Below are 22,948 nucleotides of genomic sequence, written 5' to 3'. Positions count from 1 at the left end.
AAATATAAGCTTTGGCTTCAGCCTATTCCTTTTTTGGTCACTCTTTTTCTTTTCTTTCGTGTGTAAATGTGCATTATTATATACATATACCATGTACTGTAAAACTGATCACACACAATGGTTGATTGATTTGATTTGATTGATTATATGACCGAAATAAACTTATTTCATTCATTATTTCATTCATTGATAAGCAACTAATTAATGGTGACTATGTTCTCCATATTATGTGGCTCTCATGGAAATACATTTTAAAATATTTGGCTTTCATGGCTCCCTCAGCCAAAAAGGTTCCCGACCCCTGTTTTATGGAATAGGATGGACCCACTTGCTCGCCCTTATCAGCTTTGCTTCCTTTCTGTCCAGGTTCTCCAACCTCTCCCTGCAAACACACGCCAACAACAAGTCAACAAAAACACACAACTTTTTTTTTTTGGGGGGGGGGGAGTTTAGTAAATATATGATAAAGCTGCGGTGATATGATGACTTCCGGACCTTATCGCCATCCTCTCCGGGTGGACCCTGGGGTCCGGCGGGGCCGGGCAGACCCACGGGACCCTGGACTCCATCGCGGCCGGCTGGACCTTGGGGTCCTTTCTCTCCCTTAACACAGTGAGGACATGCGTTTGTGTCACGGCGGACAAAGAGAGAGGAGGAGGGGGGGGGACTGAAGGGTGTTGGCTCCTACTCACAGGTGCACCTTTCTCCCCAGCAGGCCCCGGGGGACCTTGGGGGCCAGGTCGACCCGACAGGCCGATGGGACCGGCTGAACCGGCAGGACCTCTCTCACCAGGAGAGCCCTGCGAGAAGAGAGAAAGAAGTACGGGTTTGAAGTAAAAATATTTGAAAAAATGAAACAAATTTGTATTTATTAGCCTTATTTTTTTAAATTATATTTTAATTAATAATACCATACTTATTATATTTAATAATGTATATTACACACAAAAACACATTTATAAAGCCTCATATAGGCTCGCATATTTGGTATTTAAAGCTAAAATAATAGTTTTTAAATGTGTTTTTAAGGCATTTTATACGTTTTTAAGGGATTTTATATGTTTTTAAGCCTTACCAGAGCAGTCATAAGGCTCCCGTATGCTAGCATATTTGGTATTTAATGTTAATTTTTTTTTTTTTTTTTCTGGTAAAATACACAATGTTCTTGATTCATCAGCAGACAAATCGATGCATTTAAGGTTTTTTTTAAAGGTATTTTATAGGTTTATAAGGGATTTTATATGTTTTTAAGCCTTACCAGAGCAGTCATAAGGCTCACGTATGCTAGCATATTTGGTATTTAATGTTAATTTTTTTTTTTTTTTCCTGGTAAAATACACAATGTTCTTGATTCATCAGCAGACAAATCGATGCATTTAAGGTTTTTTTTAAGGTATTTTATAGGTTTATAAGGGATTTTATATGTTTTTAAGCCTTACCAGAGCAATCATAAGGCTCACGTATGCTAGCATATTTGGTATTTAATGTTAAAATATAGTTTTTTTTCTGGTAAAATACACACTGTTCTTGCTTCATCAGCAGACAAATCGATGCATTTAATGTGTTTTTAAGGTATTTTATAGATTTGTACGGGATTTTATATGTTTTTAAGCCTTACCAGAGCAGTCATAAGGCTCCTGTAGGCTAGCATATTTGGTATTTAATGTTAAAATATATATTTTTTTCTGGTAAAATACACACTGTTCTTGCTTCATCAGCAGACAAATCGATGCATTTAAGGTGTTTTTAAGGTATTTTATAGGTTTATAAGGGATTTTATATGTTTTTAAGCCTTACCAGAGCAATCATAAGGCTCACGTATGCTAGCATATTTGGTATTTAATGTTATTTTTTTTTTTTTTTCTGGTAAAATACACAATGTTCTTGATTCATCAGCAGACAAATCGATGCATTTAAGGTTTTTTTTAAAGGTATTTTATAGGTTTATAAGGGCTTTTATATGTTTTTAAGCCTTACCAGAGCAATCATAAGGCTCCCGTAGGCTAGCATATTTGGTATTTAATGTTAAAATATTTTTTTTTTCTGGTAAAATACACACTGTTCTTGCTTCATCAGCAGACAAATCGATGCATTTAAGGTGTTTTTAAGGTATTTTATAGATCTATAAGGGATTTTATATCTTTTCAAGCCTTACCAGAGCAGTCATAAGGCTCCCGTAGGCTAGCATATTTGGTATTTCATGTTAAAATATATATTTTTTTCTGGTAAAATACACACTGTTCTTGCTTCATCAGCAGAGAAATCGATGCATTTAAGGTGTTTTTAAGGTATTTTATAGGTTTATACGGGGTTTTATATGTTTTTAAGCCTTACCAGAGCAATCATAAGGCTCCCGTAGGCTAGCATATTTGGTATTTAATGTTAAAATATAGTTTTTTTTCTGGTAAAATACACACTGTTCTTGCTTCATCAGCAGACAAATCGATGCATTTAAGTTTTTTTTTTAAGGTATTTTATAGGTGTATAAGGGATTTTATATGTTTTTAAGCCTTACCAGAGCAATCATAAGGCTCCTGTAGGCTAGCATATTTGGTATTTAATGTTAATATATATTTTTTTTTTCTGGTAAAATACACAATGTTCTTGATTCATCAGCAGACAAATCGATGCATTTAAGGAGTTTTTAAGGTATTTTATAGGTTTATACAGGGTTTTATATGTTTTTAATCCTTACCAGAGCAATCATAAGGCTCCCGTAGGCTAGCATATTTGGTATTTAATGTTAAAATATAGTTTTTTTTCTGGTAAAATACACACTGTTCTTGCTTCATCAGCAGACAAATCGATGCATTTAAGGTTTTTTTTTAAGGTATTTTATAGGTGTATAAGGGATTTTATATGTTTTTAAGCCTTACCAGAGCAATCATAAGGCTCCTGTAGGCTAGCATATTTGGTATTTAATGTTAATATTTTTTTTTTTCTGGTAAAATACACAATGTTCTTGATTCATCAGCAGACAAATCGATGCATTTAAGGTGTTTTTAAGGTATTTTATAGGTTTATACGGGGTTTTATATGTTTTTAAGCCTTACCAGAGCAATCATAAGGCTCCGTAGGCTAGCATATTTAGTATTTAATGTTAATTTTTTCACAATGTTCTTGATTCATCAGCAGACAAATCGATGCATTTAAGGTTTTTTTAAGGTATTTTATAGGTTTATAAGGGATTTTATATGTTTTTAAGCCTTACCAGAGCAATCATAAGGCTCACGTAGACTAGCATATTTGGTATTTAATGTTAAAATATATATTTTTTTCTGGTAAAATACACACTGTTCTGGCTTCATCAGCAGACAAATCGATGCATTTAAGGTTTTTTTTAAGGTATTTTATAGGTTTATAAGGGATTTTATATGTTTCTAAGCCTTACCAGAGCATTCATAAAGCTCACGTAGGCTAGTATATTTGGTATTTAATGTTAAAATATATATATATTTTTCTTGTAAAATACACACTGTTCTTGCTTCATCAGCAGACAAATTGATGCATTTAAGGTGTTTTTAAGGTATTTTATAGGTTTTTAAGGGATTTTATATGTTTTTAAGCCTTACCAGAGCAATCATAAGGCTCCCGTAGGCTAGTATATTTGGTATTTAATGTTAAAATATTTGTTTTTTCTGGTAAAATACACACTGTTTTTGCTTAATCAGCAGACAAATTGATGCATTTGATGTGTTTTAAGGTATTTTATAGTTTTTTAAGGGATTTAATACGTTTTTAGCTTTACCAGAGCATCACAAGTATCATACAGGCTCCCGTAGGATAGCATATTTGGTATTTAATGTTAAAATAATAGTTTTCTAATCTGTTTTTAAGGGATTTTATATGTTTATTTTGGTATAATATATGCTGTTCTTGCTTCATCACCAGAAAAATCGAATGCAATAAATATGTATTTAAGATATTTTATAAGTTTTTAAGCTTTACCAGAGCATCCAAGGTATCATACAGGCTCCTGTAGGCTAGCATATTTGGTATTTAATGTTAAAATAATAGTTTTTTTCTGGTAAAATACACATTGTTCTTTCTTCTTTAGCAGACAAATCGATGCATTTAATGTTTTTTTAAGGTATTTTATAGGTTTTTAAGCTTTATCAGAGCATCACAAGTATCATACAGGCTCCCGTAGGATAGCATATTTGGTATTTAATGTTAAAATAATAGTTTTTTAATCTGTTTTTAAGGGATTTTATATGTTTATAAGGGATTTTATATGTTTTTAAGCTTTACCAGAGCATCAAAGGTATCATACAGGCTCCTATAGGCCAGCATATTTGGCATTTAATGTTAAAATAATATTTTTTTCTGGTAAAATACACACTGTTCTTGCTTTATCAGCAAACAAATCGATGCATTTAATGTGATTTTAACGTTTTTAAGGGATATTATAAGTTTTTAAGCTTAACCAGAGCATCATAAGTATTATACAGGCTCCCGTAGGATATCATATTTTCTATTTAATGTTAAAATAATAGTTTTTCAATCTGTTTTTAAGGGATTCTATATGTTTGTAAGGGATTTTATACGTTTTTAAGTTTTACCAGCGCATCAAAGGTATCATACAAGCTCCTGTAGGCTAGCATATTTGGTATTTAATGTTAAAATAATAGTTTTTTCTGGTAAATACACACTGTTCTTACTTCATCAGCAGACAAATTGATGCATTTGATGTGTTTTTAAGGGATTTTATAGGTTTTTAAGGGATTTTATACGTTGTTAAGCTTTACCAAAGCATTCATAAGTATCATAAAGGCTCCCGTAGCCTAGCATATTTGGTATTGAATGTTAAAATAATTGTTTATTCTGATAGAATATAGGCTGTTCTTGCTTCATTAACAAACAAATCTAATGCATTAAATCTGTTTTTAAGGCATTTTATCTGTTTTAAGGCATTTTATATGTTGTAAGGCTTTTTATTTGGTATTTAACGTTAAAATAAATGTTTCTTCTGTTACAATATATGCTGTTCTTGCTTCATCGCGGACAAATCTAATGCATTAAATATGTTTTTAAGGCATTTTATGTTTTTAAGGCATTGTAGCCATTTTTAAGGCATTTTATATGTTTTAAGGCATTTTATGTAGATAGATAAATAGATAGTACTTAATTAATTCCTTCAGGAGAGTTCCCTCAGGATGCATTTGATGTGTTTTTAAGGGATTTTATACATTGTTAAGCTTTACCAGAGCATTCATAAGTATCATACAGGCTCCCGTAGGCTAGCACATTTGGTATTTAACGTTAAAATAATTGTTTATTCTGATAGAATATAGGCTGTTCTTGCTTCATTAACAGACAAATCTAATGCATTAAATCTGTTTTTAAGGCATTTTATCTGTTTTAAGGCATTTTATATGTTGTAAGGCTTTTTATTTGGTATTTAACGTTAAAATAAATGTTTATTCTGTTACAATATATGCTGTTCTTGCTTCATCGCGGACAAATCTAATGCATTAAATATGTTTTTAAGGCATTTTATATGTTTTTAAGGCATTGTATCTGTTTTTAAGGCATTTTATATGTTTTTAAGGCATTGTATCCGTTTTTAAGGCATTTTATGTAGATAGATAAATAGATAGTACTTTATTAATTCCTTCAGGAGAGTTCCCTCAGGAAAATTAATATTCCAGCAGCAGTCTACAGACTTGAGAACGAATTTAAAAAGTAAATTTGGTATTTAACGTTAAAATAATTGTTTATTCAGGTATAATATATCCGTTTTTGCTTCATCACAGACAAATCTAATACATTTAATATGTTTTAAGGCATTTTGTATGTTTTTAAGGAATTGTATCTGTTTTTAAGGCATTTTATCTGTTTTTAAGGCATTTTTTAAGTCTTTTAAGTCATTCAGAAGTATTTATTTTTATCAGGAAGACTTGCCTCCATTATTATACTCAAGCTCGGCAAAGCAAGTTCCACTTGTATATATTTCATCTGACGGGAAATCATATTAAAAATGTGTTTATTGATTTTGTTTCCAATCGAGCTGAGCAAAAACGTTGACTTGCGGAAGAACTTTTCCACTCCGTAAAGTTGACTTCTTTCATTTGAATAATTTCTCATTCATTTATGGGCCGCAGCTCGTTAAAATGACGTCGATAAGAAAACCGTGTCAATTTTTCAACGGAACTTGAGTGCTTTCAGTTCAGGATTTTGCAGAATGATGTATTTGATCAGATGAATGTTTGACTCACGACAGGACCAGGTGGACCCTGGGGACCCTCTCCCCCCTTCAGACCCGCTGGACCCTGCAGAAGAAGAGGAAGAAAGTGGATTCGGTCAAATGGATGTAAAAATGCATTTCACGGACCAAAAAATATGTTTTAATTTCCATATAGCAGTCAGTTAAAAAAACACAAGTAATGTAATACACAGCATGAATATCACGATGTCATATAACAAAATGGCGAATGAACGAACGCTTTATGGGTCTAATATTAATAACATTTTGATGTTAAAAAAAGTTATCACGAATTAAAATCATGCATTTCATATTGTTTGTTTCTCACAACCTCAAAAATTCCCCAACAAATGTCCTTGTTTTCTAAAATGGGGAGAAAAATAATGTAGCCATACTGCATGTCTTATAGCACGGGTGTCAAACTCAAGGCCCCGGGGGCCAGACCTGGCCCGCTACGTCATTTTATGTGTCCCCCTGAAAGCCTGGAACTAGACTTAGACTTAGACAAACTTTATTGATCCACAAGGGAAATTGTTCCACACGGTAGCTCAGTTACACAGAATGGAAAGGGTAATGCAGACTAAAAATGTACCATAGTAGCAATAAAAAAATATAACATACATATTACATATACAGTGTGTAATATATACTGATATACTATATTATTATTGTCAGGTTCAAACATCGATTAAACAAGACAAGAAGCAAGGAAATTGACGGAGACAGAATTCAATTTGGCTCAATTGAGGAGAGACGTCTGGTCTGTACTCTTGTACAGTTTCCGGCACGCTCTGGCAAAAGATTGTACGCCCCCTCTTTTTATTTGGACTTTCCCTGTTTACATACCAACAGCTGATTCTCAAGAAATGGGGGGGTATGTAAACAGCCGTTGTTTTCGGTCGGATTAACACAAGAGAAAAAGATGCCTCGGGCTTCGGTTGGTCCTGGATTGAGTTTAGGCAAGTCTTGGATCACAATAGTTTTTGGATGATTTACATACAATTTTTCTGACAATTATATAATATTATATATAGTTACATAATATATACAATTAAATACCAATTACCATGTACAAATACTAAAAAAAATAATAGTTAATAAAGTACTTTATCTTTTCTTACTAAATCAATCAATCAATGTTTACTTATACGGCCCTAAATCACGAGTGTCTCAAAGGGCTGCCACAACGACATCCTCGGCCCAGATGCCACATCATGCAGCAATATTGCTAAGTGAAGAACAAGTAAATAAACTATCAAAAGAATAAAACAAACACATACTGTACAATGTCTGCTCTCACTGTGATGCCGACTGATGAGATGTTTATATCTTCCGGTTTGGATGAAGAATTAATCATAATCCTCACAAAGGCTAAACAAAAAAAATGTACTTTCACCAACTCAGACGCAACGCAGCAGCTCACTGCGTCAATATGTCACTGTAGCAGCATAAGATAGTTCAATCTGATCAATTAGTTCTTTACATTTTGATATTTAAAAATAACATATATTGCATGCAATTTCATATCTTTTTAAACATTAATTGTATCTAATAATGCAACAAAAATATTACATCCCCATAAATTCCAAAACATGTTTTTTGTTAAAAAAAAAAAAAAAAAATACATCAATATCATCAATAAAACATCAACATCAATAAAACGGACAATAGATTTTAAAGTGAAATTTTGGGGATTAATCTCACCTTTTTTTATTGTACAAAAAAACTATCGTACAGTGTGTCCATATACATTAACACATGATAAAAACAACAACTGTAGATTTTATTGTGGAAAAACTGGTAGCTCTGTTACATGGATGTTATTGTAAAAAACAATAAATAAACAAAATGAAGGTTTTTTATTTTTTTATTTAAAAATATATCTATATATATATATATATATCTATATAAATATATACTTTTTAAAAAACTAAAACTGGTAACATTTTGGGATTAAGGTGCCATTTTTTTATCGTACAAAAAATTACCGTACTGTTTTTCCATATACATTACCACACACGAAAAAAAAAAAAAAAGTATATTTTATTGTGGAAAAACTGGTAGCTCTGTTTTATGGCTGTTATTGTAAAAACAATAAAAAAATAAAAAAATGAAAAATAATAGTACAAAAAAATAAAATAATAAAATTTATAAAAATACACTTTTTGTATTAAAACTGGTAAAATTTGGGGATTAAGCTGCCATTTTTTTATTGTACAAAAAAATTATCGTACAGTGTGTCCATATACATTAACACATGATAAAAACAACAACTGTAGATTTTATTGTGGAAAAACTGGTAGCTCTGTTGCATGGATGTTATTGTAAAAAACAATAAACAAACAAAATAAAACTTTTTTTTTTATTTAAAAATATATTTATATGTATGTATATATATATATATATATATATATATATATATATATATATATATATATATATATATATATATATATATATATATATATGTATATATATATACTTTTAAAAAAACTAAAACGGGTAAAATTTTGGGATTAAGCTGCCATTTTTTTATCGTCCAAAAAACTACCGTACTGTTTTTCCATGTACATTACCACACACGAAAAAAAAAGAAGTATATTTTACTGTGGAAAAACTGGTAGCTCTGTTTCATGGATGTTATTGTAAAAAACCAAAGAAAAAGAAAAAAAAAAAAGAAAAATAATAGTACAAAAAAAATTAAATAATATTTATATAAATACACTTTTTGTATTAAAACTGGTCAAATTTGGGGATTAAGATGACATTTTTTTATTGTACATAAACCTATCGTACAAGGTTTCCATATACATTAACACACGATAACAACAACAACTGTAGATTTTATTGTGGACAAACTGGTAGCCCTGTTGTGTGGATGTTATTTTAATAAACAATAAATAAATAAAAAATAATAATAATAAAAAAAAAAAAAAAAAAATATATATATATATATATATGTATATACACTTTAAAAAAAATTAAAACTGGTAACATTTTGGCAATTAAGCTGGCATTTTTTTATCGTACAAAAAACTACAGTACAATGTTTCCATTTACATTAACATACGATTAAAAACAACAACTGCAGCTTTTATTGTGGAAAAACTGCTAGCTCTGTTGCATGGATGTTATTGTAAAAACTGTTTTTAATTTAAATAAATGAATAATTGTATATATATATATATATATATAGTTGTTTTTTTAATTAAAACTGGTAAAATTCTGGGGACGAATCTGGCAGTTTTTTTGCAGTAAAATCCGATTTATTTTTTTTAACAGTGTATGTAATAAAATATTCTAATAACAAATGCATAGGCAAATATAAACATGTATTGTACAGGTATACATTTATATTGATAGAAGATTCACTACTCCAAGCGGCCCTCTGAGAGCCACCAAAACTGCAATGTGGCCCTCTATGAAAACAAGTTTGACACGCCTGTCTTTATAGAACTTCATGTCTCAACACAATATCGTGCGTTTTAACTCGCTTTCAACCAAGGACCACCTCAGAAAAAAAACGGGCTCTCCACGTGCCCGCATAATGACCAACATTAAAATACAGTTGCACAGTCGGCCAAAATATTCATTAAAAACAAGGCAGAAGTTGTATTTGCAAGTTGTGGAGGGGGGGCGTGGCCTGCGGACCTGCAGCGAAGCCCCCCCCTCAACACAAATATATTTCATATTTTTATCCACCAGCTTGAACAGAAACACTGTGTTTGAATGTCAGAAAATAAAACACTGTACTTTAATCAAGTTTTTTTTAGGCGTACCACTACTGGGACAGGTAACACGGTTTGAGAGTCCACTCATTTGCGGTACAGCGGCGTCCACTGCAGTGGACATTTGAAGACGTGGCCTACTCTTTTTTTTTTTTACCGATATGTGTAACTCCGATACAAGACAATGTCCACTGTTGTGGACGTTTGAGGACTATTTTATTAAGGAACTGACCAAAAAATAAACATCTACCGCGGTGGACGTTTGATGACATTGGTTATATTGCTTCCAATACAGTATTAGTTACTAAAACAACATGTCCACTCTAGTAGTGTCTAACTCAACCACAATGCATTGCAGTATTCATGTTTAATATGTTTATATTATATATTATATTCATATTTTATGCTACCACGGTGAAAGGGCGTGCTTACCGTGGCGCCAGGTAGACCTCTCTCTCCCGGGAAGCCTCTGAGACCGGGAGGACCGTCCTTACCGGATGAACCCTGCGGTCCGGGGTCCCCCTAAACACACAATCACAAACAATAGGTCAGAATCGTGTGACTACAAGACTTTTATACCATGTGATGACACATTTGAATTATATTTATTATTCATGTATTGATAATGACATTCCAGATATTATGGAAAAAAATATATTTTTTAATTCTTAGAAAGGACAAAACATGACCAAAAAAACAGTCCTAATTGTTAAAAAATCCCACTCTTTATGTCAAACATGCTTCACCGATGAGAGGATTTGGCGAGCGCTGGTTTGCCCGACTAATGCTGGCGGTCCTTGAACGCGCCGTAGTTTGTTTACGGAAAAGACGTGTTTTATGACACTCCTTCGTCTCATTTTGTCCGCCAAACGTTTTATACTGAGCGTGAATGCATTATAACACTCATATAAGACTTTTAAAGTCATTTTTATAGTAGGCTAATATATCTAATATAGACACTTGCATCATATGCTGCCTTCATTATAACACTTATATAAGCTTTTTAATGTTATTTTGATAGTAGGCTAATATAGACACTTACATCATATGCTGCCTTCATTATAACACTTATATAAGCTTTTTAATGTTATTTTGATAGTAGGCTAATATAGACACTTACATCATGTGTTGCCTTCATTATAACACTTATATAAGCTTTTTAATGTTATTTTGATAATAGGCTAATATAGACACTTACGTCATGTGTTGCCTTCATTATAACACTTATATAAGGTTTTAAACGTTATTTTGATAGTAGGCTAATACAGACACTTACATCATGTGTTGCCATTTTTATAACACCTATATAAGACTTTTAAAGTCATTTTGATAGTAGTCTAATATAGACACATCATGTGTTGCCTTCATTATAACACTTATATAAGGTTTTATACGTTATTTTGATAGTAGGCTAATACAGACACTTGCATCATGTGTTGCCATTTTTATAACACTTATGTAAGACTTTTAAAGTCATTTTGATAGTAGGCTAATATAGACACTTACGTCATGTGTTGCCTTCATTATAACACTTGTATAAGGTTTTAAACGTTATTTTGATAGTAGGCCGATACAGACACTTACATCATGTGTTGCCTTCATTATAACACTTGTATAAGGTTTTAAACGTTATTTTGATAGTAGGCTAATATAGACACTTACATCATGTGTTGCCATCCTTATAACACTTATATAAGACTTTTAAAGTAATTTTGATAATAGGCTAATATAGCTAATATGGACACTTACATCATGTGTTGCCTTCATTATAACACTTATAAAATACTTTGAAAGTTATTTTGATAGTAGGCTAATATAGCTAATATAGACACTTACATCATGTGTTGCCTTCATTATAACCCTTATAAAAGACTTTGAAAGTTATTTTGATAGTAGGCTAATATAGCTAATATAGACACTTCCATCATGTGTTGTCTTCATTATAACACTTATATAAGGTTATCAACGTTATTTTGATAGTCAGCTAATACAGACACTTACATCATGTGTTGCCATCTTTATAACACTTATAAAAGACTTTGAAAGGTATTTTGATAGTAGGCTAATATAGCTAATACAGACACTTATATCATGTGTTGCCATCTTTATAACACTTATAAAAGACTTTGAAAGTAATTTTGAGAGTAGGCTAATATAGACACTTACGTCATGTGTTGTGTTCATTCTAACACTTATATAAGACCTTTAAAGTCATTTTGATAGTAGGCTAATATAGACACTTCCATCATAAGTTGCCTTCATTATAACACTTATATAAGACTTATAAAGTCATTTTGATAGTAGGCTAATATAGACACTTCCATCATAAGTTGCCTTCATTATAACACTTATATAAGACTTATAAAGTCATTTTGATAGTAGGCTAATATAGGCACTTACGTCATGTGTTGTCTTCATTATAACACTTATATAAGGTTTTTAACGTTATTTTGATAGTAGGCTAATACAGACACTTACATCATGTGTTGTCATCTTTATAACACTTATATAAGACTTTTAAAGTAATTTTGATAATAGGCTAATATAGACACTTACATCATGTGTTGCCATTTTTATAACACCTATATAAGACTTTTAAAGTCATTTTGATAGTAGGCTAATATAGACACTTACGTCATGTGTTGCCTTCATTATAACACTTATATAAGGTTTTATACGTTATTTTGATAGTAGGCTAATACAGACACTTGCATCATGTGTTGCCATTTTTATAACACTTATGTAAGACTTTTAAAGTCATTTTGATAGTAGGCTAATATAGACACTTACGTCATGTGTTGCCTTCATTATAACACTTGTATAAGGTTTTAAACGTTATTTTGATAGTAGGCTAATACAGACACTTACATCATGTGTTGCCATCCTTATGACACTTATATAAGACTTTTAAAGTCATTTTTATAGTAGGCTAATATATCCAATATAGACACTTGCATCATATGCTGCCTTCATTATAACACTTATATAAGCTTTTTAATGTTATTTTGATAGTAGGCTAATATAGACACTTACATCATGTGTTGCCTTCATTATAGCACTTATATAAGCTTTTTAATGTTATTTTGATAATAGGCTAATATAGACACTTACGTCATGTGTTGCCTTCATTATAACACTTATATAAGGTTTTAAACGTTATTTTGATAGTAGGCTAATACAGACACTTACATCATGTGTTGCCATTTTTATAACACCTATATAAGACTTTTAAAGTCATTTTGATAGTAGGCTAATATAGACACTTACGTCATGTGTTGCCTTCATTATAACACTTATATAAGGTTTTATACGTTATTTTGATAGTAGGCTAATACAGACACTTGCATCATGTGTTGCCATTTTTATAACACTTATGTAAGACTTTTAAAGTCATTTTGATAGTAGGCTAATATAGACACGTCATGTGTTGCCTTCATTATAACACTTGTATAAGGTTTTAAACGTTATTTTGATAGTAGGCTAATATAGACACTTACATCATGTGTTGCCATCCTTATAACACTTATATAAGACTTTTAAAGTAATTTTGATAATAGGCTAATATAGCTAATATAGACACTTACATCATGTGTTGCCTTCATTATAACACTTATAAAATACTTTGAAAGTTATTTTGATAGTAGGCTAATATAGCTAATATAGACACTTCCATCATGTGTTGTCTTCATTATAACACTTATATAAGGTTATCAACGTTATTTTGATAGTCAGCTAATACAGACACTTACATCATGTGTTGCCATCTTTATAACACTTATAAAAGACTTTGAAAGTTATTTTGATAGTAGGCTAATATAGCTAATACAGACACTTATATCATGTGTTGCCATCTTTATAACACTTATAAAAGACTTTGAAAGTAATTTTGATAGTAGGCTAATATAGACACTTACGTCATGTGTTGTGTTCATTTTAACACTTATATAAGACCTTTAAAGTCATTTTGATAGTAGGCTAATATAGACACTTATGTCATGTGTTGCCTTCATTATAACACTTATATAAGACTTTTAAAGTAATTTTGAAAGTAGGCTAATATAGACACTTCCATCATAAGTTGCCTTCATTATAACACTTATATAAGACTTATAAAGTCATTTTGAAAGTAGGCTAATATAGACACTTACATCATGTGTTGTCTTCATTATAACACTTATATAAGACTTTTAAAGTAATTTTGAAAGTAGGCTAATATAGACACTTCCATCATAAGTTGCCTTCATTATAACACTTATATAAGACTTATAAAGTCATTTTGATAGTAGGCTAATATAGGCACTTACGTCATGTGTTGTCTTCATTATAACACTTATATAAGGTTTTTAACGTTATTTTGATAGTAGGCTAATACAGACACTTACATCATGTGTTGTCATCTTTATAACACTTATATAAGACTTTTAAAGTAATTTTGATAATAGGCTAATATAGCTAATATGGACACTTACATCATGTATTGCCTTCTTTATAACACTTATAAAATACTATGAAAGTTATTTTGATAGTAGGCTAATATAGCTAATATAGACACTTACATCATGTGTTGCCTTCATTATAACACTTATATAAGACTTTTAAAGTCATTTTGATAGTAGGCTAATATAGACACTTATATCATATGTTGCCTTACTAGTAGTAATACTGATATTACTACTAATAATGATACTAACAATAACACTAATACTAATAATAATACAACTACTCATAATACTACTACTAATACTAATATTAATAATACTAATAATACTGCTCCTATTATTACTAATAATACTAATAATCCTACCACCATTAATAATAATAATACTAATAGTTATACTACTACTATTACTGGATGAACAATACATCCTTCCGAGAGCCAGTGTCCACTGCAGTAGACATTAGTACTCGTCATAATGGAGCCTATTTCTCCTCTGCACTGGAGCTGGCTCTCAGGAGGTCACGTGGCCCCGCCCTGACTCACCTTTGCTCCCTCCTTGCCAGCAGCTCCGGGGAGACCCTGCTCTCCAGGTGGACCAGGGGGTCCGGGGTGGCCTCTCTCACCGACTGGACCGGTCTCTCCCGTGGGTCCCTAAAAGAAACGTCATTGAAGTTTCAACCCAAGCTCGCATTCGTGCATGTATTTGAAAAATAGTATATTATTGTGGTTACCTGAGGCCCAACGACACCTCCTGGGCCTGGTGGACCCGTTTTTCCTTGGAAACCCTAGAAAGAAGCACACCATTTACTTCTGTAGGCATGAATAAAAATGCATAAGTGATGTAATACGTTTCAAATTGACGTAAATGAGCATTTATTCCTGTTTAAAGACGCAGGTCCTTACTTCTTCAGCAGAAGAATTTTTTATACATTTTTTGTATTTTTTGTAAAAAAAATTTATTAAATCAACATAAAAAACACAAGATACACTTACAATTAGTGCACCAACCCCCAAAAACCCTCAATTTTTCATGACAAAAAAAAAATAAATAATAAAATTGGTAAATTGTTACCGGGCCGCAAAATAATTTTAAATACATTTCTTTTTTTTTTTTAATTCAATCAACATAAAAAACATAAGATACACTTACAATTAGTGCACCAACCCCAAAAAACTAAACCCTCCATTTTTCATGACAAAAAAAAAAAAAAAAAAAAAAAAATTGGTAAATTGGTACCGGGCTGCAAAATAATTTCTTATTATTATTATAATTTTTTTTATTCAATCAACATAAAAGACACAAGATACACTTACAATTAGTGCAACAACCCAAAAAACCTCCGTTTTTCATGATAAAAAAAAAAAAAATTGGTAAATTGTTACCGGGCCGCAGAAGAATTTTATTATTATTTTTTATATATGAATATATTTTTTTATTAAATCAACATAAAAAACACAAAATACACTTACAATTAGTGCAACAACCCAAAAAACCTCCCTATTTCATGACAAAAAAAAAAAATTTGTAAATTGGTACCGGGCCGCAGAATAATTTTTTATTATTTATTTTTAATTTTATTTACATTTTTTATCAAATTAACATAAAAAACAAGATACACTTACAATTAGTGCACCAACCCCAAAAAAACCCTCAATTTTTCATGACAAAAAAAAAAAATAAAGAAAAAAATTGGTAAATTGGTACCGGGCCGCAAAATAATTTTAAATACATTTCTTTTTTTTTTTAATTCAATCAACATAAAAAACATAAGATACACTTACAATTAGTGCACCAACCCAAAAAAAAACCTCAATTTTTCATGACAAAAAAAAAAAAAATTAAAATAAAAAATTGGTAAATTGGTACCGAGCCGCAAAATAATTTCTTATTATTATTATTATTTTTTTTATTCAATCAACATAAAAAACACAAAATACACTTACAATTAGTGCAACAACCCAAAAAACCTCCCTATTTCATGACAAAAAAAAAAAAATTGGTAAATTGGTACCGGGCCGCAGAATTTTTTTTATTATTTATTTTTATTTTATTTACATTTTTTATCAAATTAACATAAAAAACAAGATACACTTACAATTAGTGCAACAACCCAAAAAAACCTCCCTTTTTTCATGACAAAAAAAAAAAATTGGTAAATTGGTACAGGGCCGCAGAAGAATATTTTATTATTATTATTATTTTTCATATACATATATATTTTTATTAAATCAACATAAAAAACACAAGATACACTTACAATTAGTGCAACAAACCAAAAAACCTCCCTTTTTCATGACAAAAAAAAAAAAAAAATTGGTAAATTGGTACCGGGCCACAGAATAATTTTTTATAATTTTTTTAAATTTTATATTTATTCTTTATTAAATCAACATAAAAACACAAAATACACTTACAATTAGTGCACCAACCCAAAAAACCTCCCTTTTTCATGACAAAAAGTAAATAAAAAATTGGTGAAATGGTACCGGGCCGCAGAAGAATTTTTTAATTATTATTATTATTATTATTTTTTATTAAATCAACATTAAAAAACACAAGATACACTTACAATTAGTGCACCAATCCAAAAAAAACCCTCCCTTTTTCATGAGAAAAAAAAAATTTGGTAAATTGGTGCCGGGCCGCAGAAGAATTTTTTAATTATTATTATTATTATTATTTATTAAATCAACATAAAAAACACAAAATACACTTACAATTAGTGCAACAACCCAAAAAAACTCCCTTTTTCATGACAAAAAAAAAAAAAAATGGTAAATTGGTACCGGGCCTCAGAAGAATTTTTTATTATTTTTTTTTAATTAATTTTTTATTAAATCAACATAAAAAATACAAGATACACTTACAATTAGTGCACCCAAAAAAAACCCCTCCCTTTTTCATGACAAAAAATTTAAAAAAAATTGGTAAAATGGTACTGGGCCGCAGAAGAATTTTTTATTTATTATGATTATTATTTTTTTTTTAATTAAATCAACATAAAAAAACACAAAATACACTTACAATTAGTGCACCAACCCCCCCAAAAAACTCCCTTTTTCATGAGAAAAAAAATAAATAAAAAAAATTGGTAAATTGGTACCGGGCCGCAAAAGATTTTTTTATTATATATATTGTATATATATATATATATATATATATATATATATATATATATTTTTTTTTTTATTTTTTATTAAATCAACATAAAAAACACAAGACACACTTACAATTAGTGCATCAAGCCAGAAAACCTCCCTTTTTCATGACAAAAAAAACAAAAACAATTGGTAAATTGGTACCGGGCCACAGAATAATTTATTATTATTCTTATTATTATTATTATTTTTTATATATATATATTTTTTAATTAAATCAACATAAAAAACACAAGATACACTTACAATTAGTGCAATAACCCGAAAAAAAAAAAAAAAAAATTGGTAAATTGGTACCGGGACGCAGAGGAATTTTTTATTAATTTTTTTATTTTATTTTTATTTTTTATTAAATCACCATAAAAAAACAAGATACACTTACAATTAGTGCACCAACCCAAAAACCTCCCTTTTTCATGACAAAAAATAAATAAAAAATTGGTAAAATGGTACCGGGCCACAGAATAATTTATTTATTTATTATTATTATTATAATTGTTTTTATTTATTTATCAAATCAACATAAAAAACAAAAGATACACTTACAATAAGTGCACCAACCCAAAAAAACTCCCTTTTTCATGACAACATTTTTTTTTTTTAAATTGGTAAATTTTTACCAGGCCGCAGAATAATTTTTTATTAATTTTTATTTTTCCATCCATCCATTCATTTCCTACCGCTTAATCCCTATGGGGTCGCGGGGGTCGCTGGTGCCTATCTAAGCTACAATTGGGCGGAAGGCATGGTACACCCTGGGCAAGTCACCACCTCATCGCAGAATTTTTTTAATTTTTTTTTATTTTATTAAATCATCATAAAAAACACAAAATAGACTTACAATGAGTGCAACAACCCAAAAAACCTTCCTTTTTCATGACAGAAAAAAAAAGATTCCCCCAACCCCAAGCGTTGACCGCAGCTACAGAAAGGTTGGGGACCACTGTTCTTCAGTACATAAATATCCTTTTCCGTACCTCTTGATCGTCATAATCTCAGGAGGATGTCTGCTTCTTGACTCAAGAACAACTTGAATGTCAAAATAAAAGACCCACTCTTCTCTGGAGGAGTGTGTGGTGCAGGGTGCCGAACGATACCAGAATAAATCTATGGTGACACGTTTTATCCTTCTTTACCCTTCATGTGAACACTATATTATGTTGCATTACAATACTCTGAAATTAACATTGACGCTCTTATATATATATATATATATATATATATATATATATATATATATATATATATATATATATATATATATACATATATATCCATCCATTTTCTACCGCTTATTCCCTTTTGGGGTCATATATATATTATATACATACACATATACATATATATATATATATATATATATATAATATATATATATATATATATATCTTTCTCTCTCTCTCTCTCTATATATATATATATATACTCATACACATATATACACATACATATATATATATATATTTATGTGTGGGGAAAAATCACAAGACTACTTCATCTCTACAGAACTGTTTCATGAGGAGTTCCCTCATGAAACAGTTCTGTAGAGATGAAGTAGTCTTGTGATTCCCCCCCCCTCCCCCCCACACACACACATATATATGTATATATATATATATATATATACATATATATACATATACATATATGTTTTCTGAAGTCTGAAGTGTTCCTGAGCCCATGTGGTGATATCCTTTAGAGATTGATGTCGGTTTTTGACACAGTGCCGTCTGAGGGATCGAAGGTCACGGTCATTCGATGTTGGTTTCCGGCCATGCCGCTTACGTGGAGTGATTTCTCCAGATTCTCTGAACCTTTTGATGATATTATGAACCGTAGAAGTTGAAATCCCTAAATTTCTTGCAATTGCACTTTGAGAAACGTTGTTCTTAAACTGTTTGACTATTTGCTCACGCAGTTGTGGACAAAGGGGTGTACCTCGCCCCATCCTTTCTTGTGAAAGACTGAGCATTTTTTTGGGAAGCTGTTTTTTATACCCAATCATGGCACCCACCTGTTCCCAATTAGCCTGCACACCTGTGGGATGTTCCAAATAAGCGTTTGATGAGCATTCCTCAACTTTATCAGTAATTATTGCCACCTTTCCCAACTTCTTTGTCACGTGTTGCTGGCATCAAATTCTAAATTTTATGAGTATTTGCACACAAAAAAAATGTTTATGAGTTTGAACATCAAATATGTTGTCGAAAAGGATTTGCAAATCATTGTATTCCGTTTATATTTACATCAAACACAATTTCCCAACTCATATGGAAACAGGGTTCGGCCGCATGTGGTATTTTTTGTGGTATTGTATTTTTCCCAGATCTGCAGTACAGTGGTAAGGTTTCTCTGTAGCAACCTGGATAACGTCAAAACTGGTAGAAGAGTTGCCATTTGGTCGTGATGTGTTGCATATTTTAAATTAAGTGTATCCATAGTGCTTGCCTTCGCCCCTTTTTCTTTTTTATGTTTCTCTCTACCAGGGTGATATAGCACATCCAGCTATGTATTATTGCGCGGGAACACAAATATTTACGACCTCGCTCGGAAATAAATACACTTCATCTTTATTTGCGCCCCGTGCGCAATGTGCAATGCGCGTGTTTATTGCTGGTATCGACACCGGAGCGTGCTTTTCGGCTATAAATCCACGTCTGTTAACGATGGAATGAAGCGTGTTCCATCATTCGGATAGCAGAAGAGAAATGTACACAGGCTATGTGCAAGGTGTCACAAACTATGGGTGCACGTTTTTGGAGCACGTTCCGCAATAATAATGATAACCGTGATCATTTTTGGTCGCAGTAGCCGTGATATGAAACTCTCCTATCCTTACATACGGTTGTGCTCATTAGTTTACATACCCTGGGAGGATTTACGATTTCTTGTCCATTCTTCAGAGAATTTGAATGATAACACATTCACATTCACTTGAAGAAAAATGGGCTGCATGGTCGAGTCGCCAGAAGAAAGCCATCACTCCAAATGACTTCGTTCCAGAAGTTTTGAGGATTGTCTCTGTGCTGTTGGGCGTAATGTAAGCGGGATACTTTGCGACATTCGCGCAGAAATTGCTTTCTTCAGGCGACTTGACCATGCAGCCCATTTGTCTTCAAGCGCCTTATTATTGTGCGTCTTGAAACAGCCACGCCACAATTTTTTTTAGAAAGTCCTGTATTTTAGCTGAAGTTAATTGTGGTTTGTTCTTTGCATTTCGAACAATTTTCCAGGCAGTTGTGGTTGAAATATTTGCTGGTCCAACCAAATCTTTTGTAATTTTGATTTAAAAAGAGTAAACGCAGTTGTTTGCCAATAAATAGCTTCACACAACCATTAAGCATGAGTGGAAGAAAGGTTTTTGTGTTGTTATTCATATTCTCTGAATAATGGCCAATAAGTCATAAATTCTTCCAGGGTATATAAACTTATGAACATGGGCTCGGCAGCACTCATAGATTAGAATAGAATACAAATAACTTTTTTGATCCCTATGAGAAATTCAGCACCACATTTCGCTAACAATAGAAAATAAACACTTAGGTGTTTTTCACATGTAAATAAAATACATACAGTCTTTTATACAGCATTATTCACTTGTGAATAATGCAAATACAGTCTATTATACAGCATTATTCAAATGTGAATAATATAAATACAGCAATATTCACATGTGAATAATATAAATACAGTCTATTAAACAGCATTATTCACGTGTAAATAATATAAATACAGTGTTATTCACATGTGAATAATATAAATACAGCATTATTCACATGTGAATAACATAAATACAGTCTATTATACAGTCATTGTTCACGTGTGAATAACATAAATACAGTCTATTATACAGCATTATTCACATGTGAATAATATAAAGTCTATTATACAGCATTATTCACATGTGAATAATATAAATACAATCGATTATACAGCATTATTCACAGGTGAATAATATAAATACAGTCTAATATACAGCATTATTCACATGTGAATAACATAAATACAGTCTATTATACAGAATTATTCACTTGTGAATAATATAAATGCAGTGTATTATACAGCATTATTCACATGTGAATAACATAAATACAGTCTATTATACAGCATTATTCACGTGTGAATAACATAAATACAGTCTATTTCACAGCATTATTCACATGTGAATAACATAAATACAGTCTATTATACAGCATTATTCACGTGTGAATAACATAAATACAGTCTATTACACAGCATTATTCACGTGTGAATAACATAAATACAGTCTATTATACAGCACTATTCACGTGTGAATAACATAAATACAGTCTATTATACAGCATTATTCACATGTGAATAACAAATACAGTCTATTATACAGCATTATTCACATGTGAATAATATAACTACAGTCTATTATACAGCATTATTCACATGTAAATAACAAATACAGCATTATTCACATGTGAATAACATAAATATAGTCTATTATACAGCATTATTCACATGTGAATAACATAAATACAGTCTATTATACAGCATTATTCACATGTGAATAATATAATTTACCATTGTGACGCTATTCCGGAAACAAATCGCTATTGGCCCATTGAATTCGCTCCCTAAAAAACATCATTGTTTTTAAAGTACTCACTGTCTCACCACGCTGGCCGGGGTGTCCGGGCAGTCCGTCCTTCCCAGGCGGTCCCTGTTTGGAAGAGATTGAGATATTCAATATTCATGACGATTTATCATCAGTATCGGTAGTTTTGCAAGAAATATCACTTTTAGGCTGTAACATCAATAATGACTGTATTAGAGTCCTGAGTCAATAATGTAAGAAACTGATGGAATCAGACAATCCATATATTGGCTTCACAATACTTACAGGTGGCCCCTTTGGCCCGGAGAAACCCACTGGTCCCTGAGGTCCTTGAGGACCCTATAATAAACACATAAGACAGTCAATGATTCAGTACCCGTTGTAAAAGGAAGATTCCGTTATGCATTGGAATTAGAAGGGATGTTAGAACTAGGGTTGCAAAATTCCGGGAAAACCGTATTTCCTTGAATTATATATATACATATAGTATGCACCTGACTTGAATTACTGCCCGGTCAAATTCGCTTCGCAAAATAATTAGCACATGCCGCTAATTATTTTGTGACGTCACGAGTGACACTTCCCATGTCGTCATTTTCAAAATGGAGGAGGCTGATTTCAATACCGGTAATTTGAAATTTCATAAAGGGAAGAACATTAAGAGCTATTCAGTAGGATTTAAGTTCCAAGCTATGCTAAAAAGAACAGTAAGCAGCTATGTTTTATTAATATACCTGTGGAGCCGACGGTCCGACAGACAGGCAGGGCGGCGAGGAGACGGCGAACGAGCGGAGAGGAGGAGCGGAAGAGCGACCTGGACTGAGGTTTTATTG

The 22,948-nt window shown here is 31.5% G+C and overlaps 1 protein-coding gene across 3 annotated transcripts in view; it reads right to left on the bottom strand.

The window, feature by feature from the left end:
- The window catches only part of col11a1a (collagen, type XI, alpha 1a), a 240,558-nt gene that overhangs the window by 52,727 nt on the left and 164,883 nt on the right, over positions 1–22,948 (bottom strand). For all 3 annotated transcript variants that reach the window (XM_061922326.1, XM_061922327.1, XM_061922328.1), the window contains 9 exons: positions 22,401–22,454; positions 22,167–22,220; positions 15,103–15,156; positions 14,915–15,022; positions 10,366–10,455; positions 6,219–6,272; positions 693–800; positions 496–603; positions 329–382 (listed from right to left, as the gene is read on the bottom strand). In XM_061922326.1, coding sequence (XP_061778310.1) covers positions 329–382; positions 496–603; positions 693–800; positions 6,219–6,272; positions 10,366–10,455; positions 14,915–15,022; positions 15,103–15,156; positions 22,167–22,220; positions 22,401–22,454 — 684 coding nt within the window. The remainder of the gene's footprint in view (positions 1–328; positions 383–495; positions 604–692; positions 801–6,218; positions 6,273–10,365; positions 10,456–14,914; positions 15,023–15,102; positions 15,157–22,166; positions 22,221–22,400; positions 22,455–22,948) is intronic.

This window comes from Nerophis ophidion, linkage group LG15 (assembly GCF_033978795.1).
Source record: "Nerophis ophidion isolate RoL-2023_Sa linkage group LG15, RoL_Noph_v1.0, whole genome shotgun sequence".
NCBI lineage: Eukaryota > Metazoa > Chordata > Actinopteri > Syngnathiformes > Syngnathidae > Nerophis > Nerophis ophidion.
This window is presented reverse-complemented; position numbering and strand designations above follow the sequence as displayed.